Here is a 10,129-nt window from a genome sequence, read left to right on the forward strand (position 1 = left end):
ATCAACGGGGAAAATGTTTAGGTCTTTCTTATTGTTTTTTTCTCTCGATACCTTTATTCCTAGAGCAATGTAAATTTTTAAAATTTTCTGAATGAAACCCCTCCCCCTAATAACTCGATTCTCGAGAATTTCTTTGCTCAGTCAAGTTTTGTAAAGATATACATTTTTTTAAATAAGAATGTAGAAGCACACAGCATATAAAGATAGTGTAATATCTGATTTCAATCAACGCAAGGTACCGATATATCTATTCAAATGTTTTAAAATATAAATGTATTTCTGGGCTATAAAATGATATTTAATAAACAAAAATAATAAAGAGATCATTTAAATTATTTAAGTATTAAAGAGAACTATACAGGTTGTCAAAGGAATCTCAGACCGACAAATTAGACTTGCTCACCTATAAAGTAAAAAAAAAACCAAACAAACAAACAAACAAAACCGCCAATTCTTATTATAGGTCGGGGCTACACTGAGATATAGTGTGCAATTATTTGTACAGGCATATAATGACATATAAATTTACTTAAAATCTTCTAAGTCGATATCTGAATATAAATCTACAACTGTATTTATTCTATCAGAACTGGAAAAAGGTCCATTTTCTATTCTTGGTAGTGTCCTTCTGACAGATATAAATTCCGCAATATTATTTCTTTAAGTTGTCAATTGATAAAATATAATTTACGAGAAAGGAAAGAAGTTTGAGAAAGGTTGATTTTTCTTTTTTGAATGCAAAAATTATAACTTAGAATCTGACTGCATCAAGTAATGTAATTCATTTACATAAGATGTAGGTGTTTCATTAGCACAGTTATTCTTGACCACAAATATTATCAGATATGTTTAAAATTACCTGGACAAATTATAATTTAGCCTTTGTTTTTTTTTTCTTTTTTTCTAGGTTAAATACAGTACTTTTGAATACAAATACGATTTTCCTCAGCAAGTGATCTACAAAATGCCCACCCCACAGTGTGGAATGTTCACAAATGTCCTAGCTCATCACGACAGACAAGCAGATGCAGAACTGTTTTTAAAAGGTAAAAATATTGAAGTGATCAGACAGGACTTGATCCTTAATTACCTGTAAACTCTCTACACAGACATGCAGAAGGATTCCACGGTAAATAAGAAAAAAAGTTACCAAGAAAGGCATCCAAATATCAACATTAAGATAACCTCTAATTAGTTTAGCTTAATTAATTAGCTTAATTGCCTTTGTTAAAAAGCTGCTCTGTAGTTTAATGAAATTGAACGTATGTCATCTGATTTGTGTCAAAGTAAGAGATGAACGACAGCTACCTAAAGGTTGTAACCAAACTGCATGACTTAAAGTTACATAGATAACACCATCAAAGGATATGATACCCAAAAATCAATGTTACTGATTTGGCATAATTTTATATACCTGCAAAAAATAAATAAATAAATAAATAAATAAAACAACTTGGAAATGAAATATAGCGCGTAAGAGGAAAACAGCACTGGAACGTTATTCCAAAGAGAAAGCAAAAAACAAAACAAAAACAAAAACAAAAAAAAAAGCCATAATTTTCGGTATGAATCCCTAGGCTTGCACTCGGACATAAACTATTAAAAAAGAATTGGGTCCACCATTCTCTCACAAGAAACCATTAAAAAAATAGCACGATATTTGCGTCCTCTCATAAGAAAACTATTATAAAATGTTATGAGGTCTATCACACTACGATAGTATAAGATTCGTGGTCCTCTCACAGAAAAACTACAGTATATACATCTACTGTTTCAAAAGATATTCAGCCACGTCCTCTGTTATCAAAAATGTGCAGAAATACAGCGTCGGTAGATAAGCTATATAGCCAGCAGAACTAGTTTTATAGATAATATATAGGCTACCCTCAGAACGAATAAATGTTAGAATAAAAGTACACAGCTACATAGGTCATTAACTATGTAACTATACAAACATAATTTTTTTTAGTTCATTCTTGGTATAATTTTCCGTTTTTCATTTTCATTTATTTGTTTTTTGTTTGTAATATCATGTTGTAAATTTTGAATTTACTAGGGGGAGGTAAATGCAAAATTTACAACATGATATTTACCTCCCCCTAGTAAATTCAAAATTTACAACAAGATAGTAATATGTAAATATGTTTTGTTTTGTTTTTGTTTCGGCGTGAACAGTTTGTCAGCGCAACTCCTCTTAAACTGTTGCACATAATTTCGTCAAACTTTGCAGATATTTAGGACACAGTGTAGTTGTGCATATTGTCAGGAAATTCCGATTCCGTTATTTTTCTGGGAATTTCGATACTTTTCATCTTAGATTTTTGGCCATATCTTGAAAAGATGAACAGTTTGTCAGCGCAACTCCTCTTAAACTGCTGCACAGAATTTCGTCAAACTTTGCAGATATTTAGGACACAGTGTGTAGTTGTATATATTGCCAGGAAATTCCGATTCCTCTATTTTTGGGGAATTTCGGCACTTTTCATCTTAGATTTTTGGCCTTATCTTGAATATAGAGATGAACAGTTTGTCAGCGCAACTCCTCTTAAACTGCAGTACAGAATTTTATCAAACTTTGCAGATATTTAAAACACAGTGTGTAGTTGTGTATATTGCTAGGAAATTACGATTCTATTATTTTTGGCCTTAAAGTTCTGGCTGTTATTGAAAAAAAAAAAAACTTTTCAGTCACGTAATAAGGAAATACACTGGATTCAGCTTTTGCAATGAAATTTTGTGAAATATTTTATGACCTTGAAAGACCCCTATTGATGTTGAGATGATAATATTAATGATTCAACACACACCTACAAAAAGTCTTGGATAGAAGTACACAGAAATTTCTCCCTCCCCTCCTCCTCCCACCCCCCCCCCCAACACCACACCCCCAACACACACAAACGCACACACACACACACACCTCAAATTAGTGCTTTGCCTTAAATAATTTCATAAGATTTGAATGTCCTCATATGCAAGAAGTTTTCATATGAGATTTTTTTTTGCTAGTATTGCCCCTTTTTGAATTATACTGTGTATTTTAAGCGCACTGTGCCATTCATTATGTGTTGCGTTGTCAAGTTTTGGGGAAGCGTGGGGTATATGAGCTTGCTCACTTTTTCTTTCATTTAAAACTTTTGTATATATATTTTATATAGATTTTTTTTCTTAAAAATTCGAATTCCTGCAGTTTTAATTACTCCTCTGCTCACATAATTAAGATATGAATTTCAAAACTTCTCAGTCCCTGACTTAAGAATTTCTCAATATAGGTTAAAAAGAAAAGATGACGTATTGCCATTCTCATAACTCATTCACAAAAACATGAATGAATTATCAATTTATACATTTGCATTGCATTGAAAATTAGAGGATTTATTGAGTAGAATAAATTATATGATACAAATTCACCTCTCGTTCTCTGCAGTAAACAACTACCTAGCCTCGTTCTATGGAAATGCAATCTCTGTTGAACCGCAAAACCGGAAGCGACGGTGTAGAATTAGAATATTATTGCCATACAAAGAATGATTAATTAGACTCATTTACGCAAAAGGAACAGCAAGAAGCACATGATCTATATGTTTATGAATTTTCCGCGCGTTTTTGGCAATCTTCTCGTGCTTTTGCGTTTATTCATTTGGTGCAAAAATTTATTATTTTGCGCCGTTCCATTTTTTTTTTTTTTTTTTTTTTTTTGGCCTTTGGTTTCTTGTGCTCATTTCATTCCTTACATTTAAAGATTTACAATTTTTGCAACTGCTATGCAATGCTGTGTTTAAGTATAATGGATCACATATATAAGAATTGATCTAGTCTTAAAGTGGAATTAATTATTCTCTATGCATATGAGATTTAAAAATCTTATTTCGTTGCAATAAAAAGATATTGAAAAGGAATCTTTTTCTAAGTAATTTAGAAATAAAAACCTTATAAAATTTGTATGTGTCTTTTAGTGTTGAACAATAAAGAAATAGAAAGACAGGTTTCAAAGCAATTCAGAAAATGTTTATTTTCTCAAGCTTTATTTTCCTTAGTTCACCTGGGACAATCATGCAGGTGAAGTGTTTTCGTCCGATGTGGCGTCATACGTGAACTTCTCAAGAAGGACTGAACCAGTTTCAACCAAATTTGGAATAAAGCATCTATGGGTTAAGGGGAACAGATGAATTGTTAGCATGATTATGATAAGCCATTAGCCCTTTTAACACAATCGTTAAATCTATGGGCCCTTGGTTTATGATTCAGCATAGGTGGGGTTATGTTGGTCATATATTAAAAATGCATTAGGCCTATATCTTATTAAATCTTCTTCTTTACTCATGGAATCTAACAATCGGTTTTCTTGATTACAACGAGTACTCAATGTTTTACTAAAATTATGATGTTAATGGCCCCTAGATCCATGGTTCAGGCCTTAGGGTGGAGCTTATATTTTGAAAATATGTTACCTCTTTGAAAATCTCTACCCACAGTATTTAGCAGGCAAACTTTTCCCATGATTATAATAAACATTTCGCCCTCTTCTAAAACTGTTATATTCATAGCTTCAACCCCCTCCCCCTAAATTGATCATTAATGAAAATACATTGCACCTTTAAAAATCTTAAAGAAGAAATTATCTTTAACTCCACATCTGAAATCCATCTCACTGTTCCCTTTCAAATGTTTTAAATACTTTTTTTTCATTACAGACAGCAAAAGTTAATTTCTTTTAGCGTACCTATACTGCATTCCAAGACTTAAAAAATCTTCACAAATATACACTGCAGGTTCAAGTAACTGTTCTACCAATCCCTTATCTTTACACTTTACAAATTATTAACTACTGTGAAGGAAAAACCTCAGACAAATTGTGCAACAACATATTCAAATCAAATGTAAATTCTTTAAAACGCCAAAGAACTTTTAGAAAATTTAGAATCATTTTTTTTCTTAAATCAATAACATGAAGACGTATAACTAATCAAAACCTAACCATTACTCACAGTTAATTTAAGTCCAGGTTTTTTGACATTATAGACAATGAAATATGGAGTAATCAGAGCAAACACGGACCTCAGAAAACATCAGAGGTGGGATCAGGTGCCATGGAGGAATAAGCACCCACTGGCGACCGTTCACACCCGCCGTATGCTCCTTGTCAGGCAAACGGGAAAATCCGTAGACGATTCAGTGTGTAAATAATGGCTTAACAATTAGTATGAAAAAACGTTAGTCAGCATTCGACTTAATGACAGTTTGTATTTGCTTACAAGGTCATTGTATTGATCACAGAACTTGCGAAATGTTGTTAGGTTACCATTAACTTCTTTTTCTATTTTCTGAATAAATTCTGCTTCATTTGAATATTAAAATAGGTCTGATATTAAAGGGCCACAATTAATACAATGTAAATTCCGACAGATTGTTGGAAGACTTGATCTCAAATACTACATAGAAATTGTTAATCAGAAACTCAAGCATCTTTTTAAAATCAACCTCAGAGTACTTGTGTGTACAAATAGATTTTTTTAACAAAATAATTTTGCAAATGACAAGGTAAGTAAATTTACGAGTTCCATTTTTATTGTAAAAGCAGCTGTCTATGATGTCAAAAAGGTCGGACTTAAAGTTATCATTTGGAATGGTTGTATAAAGTGTTGTAAAGTCGTAAGTTTTGATGTTATTGATTTTGCTAAAATTTTGTGATTTCAAATTTTGTAAAGGTTTCTTGGAGTTTTTAAGTATCCACATCTGATTGACTCCACTTCTCGAATATATTGTTGTACAGTACTCCTGAAGTTCCTCCTTCACTGCTATTTTAGTGAGGAGTTAAGAAAGAGGCTTGTTAGAACATTTACTGGAACCCACTATGTATCTTTTTAAGGATTTTATGTAGTTTATGAATCCAGTATGGTGTTTCGAGTTCAATTTGTTTGTTGGGAATATTAAAAATATTTAAAACTGAATATGATTATGAAGAATTTACTCCTTAGAAAGAGTGCTATGGGTATAAGTTGGATTACCACTTGTAGAATTCAATCCTTGCTCCTCTAAAATAGAATTAAAATAATGAATCTTACAAAGACAATGTTGTTACCTGCTTTGTCAGCTGGTGCCAGTACATATTGATCGTGTAATCTATCTAATTCTTTTTTCTTTTCTGAATCATTGAAGACTGAAGGATAGATGGTTTTCATATTGCCCCTCAATCGCTTAATGCGAGATTTCAACATTCAACTGATACTTTTAATCCATTCTGACAAAGTACCAAGGTCTTCTTTTTCATGTTTGGTCCATCGCCTGTTGTAATTTTCCAAAGAATTTATAATATATATGAAATTATGATGCCAGTTTAAAGATTGGAGTTCCCTAAATTTTGGCCTTTGTAAAATAAGTGATTTAAGATCCTCATTATTTATTATATTTACGTCACCAGTAATGAGGTGTCCAGCAGGACTATAGTTGTAGGGTGAAGAAGAAGATGAAATCGTTGGAGGATTATGTTTCAGATGTTCGATATATAGGCACTGTAGAGTTTTCTGTATTAATAAGTTTGGAAACAATATTCGATGTATATTTGCAAGAAATACAAGGTGTGGACTTCAACTTGAAATATGGCGGAATACAAGACTTGACCCTTTTGTGATTAAGAATATTACTTATATTAATTGGGTCAATTCCTTTGTTGGCAAATTGGAGTTGCATGGGCAAACGTGTTGTTTGAGCAGTATTTTCTTCCGTAAAACGTGGCGGTTTAAAAAGTCTGTGATTTGCAATGTCCATAATCACAGATCCGAGTCTGCATTCTGGTGTCGAAGGATCCAAATATGGACTTTCCTTGATTTTTTTTTCAAATAGACTATTTAAAACTTTCAAAGGGACAGAGTAAAGTTGGTGCGAATGTGATGAAGACCTAACTGTTTATTTACTTAGGTATTAGTGAATCAAAAAGAGACATCGGGTATAATACGTTGATTGTAAAACCGATGTCCATACTAGGCTGATGTCTCTGGGTATTGATAAAAAGCCCCATCACATTCACATTGCAACACTTGAAAGAGTCCCAACACTATCGACATCGTCATTGCTACCATATGGAAAGGCTGTGCTTTATTTCCTAACCCAGTATTCTTCTCGATGTCTATGGAAAGGTGTCAATGATGGGATACTAGTATGATGGTAAATCTTTTCTAGAATCCAAAATTTCATTGACAAAATAGAATGATCAGGTAAATTAAGTGCTTGTAGAGAAGCTGCTGGTCCCCGTTGTTAATTTGAAATCTGTGCCCCGCTATTTTTTTTATTAAGTGAACCCTTAGTTTCTCCAACATAAATAAGCCCACATAGGGAACATTCTATTCCGTAGACATTAGGTGAGCTGCAGTTAAGATTTTCATGTTTTTAGTAGAGAGGTTCTGTCCAGTAAGATTACTAGTAAAAGAACAGCTTGTAATCAAAACAGCTGTGTTCTTCATTAAAAATGGAACTCGGGAAATTGTCATAGCTTGTGATTGACCATGTACAAAATGTACAAAAATTCTTTGTTAAAAAACACTCGATTCTACATATAAGTACTCTAAAGTTGATATTAAAATAATGCTTGGGTTTTTCATTGAGAATATTTATAGTCTTTGGAGGTCAGGTATTCCAACAATCTGTTAGATTCCAGTGAGCACAAATAATGCTTCTTTATTAACTGACTTATTTTTTACAGGCATGTAGCATCGTTTTTGAAAGGGGGCAGAGAAAAAAAAAGTTATTACCCTTATTTGCCTACTCTGCAACAAAAAGTGGGGGACCGGCCTTTCAGTGACCATTCTCAATGGTAAAAAGTTATGCTTGAGAAAAACTAGGACCCCCGGCCCCCCTAATGCTACGTGCCTGTTTTGTATTTTTATGAAGCAGAATTTCTTCAAAAACTCCTACCTGAGCAGTAAACTTTTGCTTTTGCCTTTAATTCGACATTCCAATATATCGACGACGTTTTATCAACTAACAATAGTTACTTTTACTTATAAATCGACTGGAAATATCCTAGTGAACTCGAAATAAAAGACGCCTGAGAGTCTGCCATATCTCTTTCATATTTCTATATTTTACTGAAGACGTTAATGGCAAACTAGCAACTAAACTATGTGAAAACGGAATAAGGTCAACTTTTCCATCGGCAACGTCGTCTCCTATTTATGTAGAAATATTATTCCACAATCACATGCATATGGTGTTTATGTCTTCCAACTGATTCGGAAAGAGCATGATTCGAGTGCAATCAATTTTTAAAACCTAGACAAGCTACTGACAAATAAGTTGTTAGTACAGGCTTACAATCTCGTATAAATTCTGTATTTTGCAAATTCTATGGTCATTATAATGACCTTGTTTGCAAGTAAAACCTTGAGTTGTATTTTTATTGACACGTTTCATACCAATTGTTCAGTCATTGTTTTATACTGATTTTGGTTACGGATTCCTGTGTTTACCTGATAAATACAGTGGGCTCTCAGCAGATGTGACCGATCGTCAGAGGATGTTTGCTTCTTCTAGGCACCTCATTTCACCTCTGGTGTATTCCAGTGTTTTTGCCTTTTTTACTTTTCGTATTTTTACAAGATTTATGACATTGATCACAGTTTGTTATCTCTGTAAATTTTTGCACAGGATGCGAGAGTTCCAGTTCCAGGTGGACTTAAGTGGTCATATGTGGTCAGGTGATAATCAAGGCCCATGGGCCTCTTGTTTAAATTTATATAGGAACTAAAGTGTTGCCCTTAACTTTTGATAAACTTTAAAAAAAATTAGGCGGTTACTCATCCAACTGATTTGTATTTATAACAGAAATATTTCTTTCGGATAAATTGGGTATCAGAGCCATTCTGTTTCTTATTTCAGTAAAAGAGCCATGTCAAACGAGATCTAATGTAAAAAATCAACCCACTGTCAACTCAAGTCCGTCTACTGTACCATACCAGCCTGACAGCCTAGGAGCAGTGGTTCCGATTCCTCAGACTGTCGACAGTTATTATAGCATAGCATCTCGGTTTACGCAATGCACACATCTCTACTTGGTCTTAGTTTTCTGTTCTCTTGGACAAGCATTGCGTCAAGTTCTCAGGTGACAAAACGCCATCAGGATCATAAAAAAACTAATTTAACTTAATATGGCATTCAACTTGGTACTTCAATTTCATTTCAGCTAAAATTTGTTCGCGATGGCAAAGTACAAGGTTTACCTGACGTCACGCAAAAAAAAAAAAAAAAAAAAAAAAAAAAAAAAAAAAAGATCAAAGGAGCATCATTTTGATATATGCTATTTGTACTCGACTTCCCGATCTAAATGCTAATTTAAGTCAACATAAAGAAGCAATGATCTGGAATTTTATAACTATTTGTATCATTTTTCTCAAATATCGCTTCCTCTTGGGCAAACTTCGATAACCCGGATATTGCAATTCTGTCAGATCCGGTTTCATTGACATCTGTGCCAATACTTTGATACTGCTTCAAAAAACATTCTTTGAGGATGCTAAAATGAAGGGATGAACTTTCATTGTAAATCCAAAATCACGTCATCTAGCAAAAAGTTACGAAGAAAAACCGGATGTTTTGCATCGACCTATATTATGCAATCGATACCATTTTTCTTTTTATGTATATATTAATGGTGATAATTATCATCACGTTTGTTTGAATGTGCAACTGCCATGTTTTGTTCTGAAATACCATTTTCACAAACAGATAAATAAAAATAAATTATGTATCTCTTGAATCAACTTTTTTAGGAAACACATAAGCATTTGGAGTGTTTTTAAAGTATACATGCACGAATATATACAATGAAATATGACTTGCCACCTGGTGCACTGCATGCGAACTCCCATTAAAGCGATCTGACAATGGAAATCTTGTCAAATTTGATTTATAGCATCCTAAAAGGCTAATACATACACGAACTATGTATAATTTTGGAATTCTAAATTTGAGAAAATCCGCCTTACATTTGTAGAACTCCCAAGAGTACCAAAGTACTATTCTGTGGTGGCACTTTTTGCGCAAATTATATCTCCGTCTTTTTTTTAAGTGACGAAAAAGTGATGATAGTTATCATGTTCTTACAAGTAAATAGCGATTATTGGCATTTGTTTGA

General features: G+C 33.1%; 1 protein-coding gene across 1 annotated transcript in view; it reads left to right on the forward strand.

Moving 5' to 3' along the window:
* Nucleotides 1-9,230, forward strand: part of LOC133196108 (uncharacterized) — a 31,198-nt gene extending 21,968 nt beyond the window's left edge. Inside the window, exons 12-13 of the mRNA XM_061332047.1 lie at nucleotides 908-1,046; nucleotides 8,875-9,230. Coding sequence (XP_061188031.1) covers nucleotides 908-1,046; nucleotides 8,875-9,101 — 366 coding nt within the window. The 3' untranslated portion in view covers nucleotides 9,102-9,230. The remainder of the gene's footprint in view (nucleotides 1-907; nucleotides 1,047-8,874) is intronic.
* Nucleotides 9,231-10,129: the final 899 nt, after the last annotated feature.

The sequence above is a fragment of the Saccostrea echinata genome, unplaced genomic scaffold, assembly GCF_033153115.1.
Source record: "Saccostrea echinata isolate AGI-Se365-2 ecotype Australia unplaced genomic scaffold, CSIRO_AGI_Sech_v1 ptg000030l, whole genome shotgun sequence".
Lineage (NCBI taxonomy): Eukaryota > Metazoa > Mollusca > Bivalvia > Ostreida > Ostreidae > Saccostrea > Saccostrea echinata.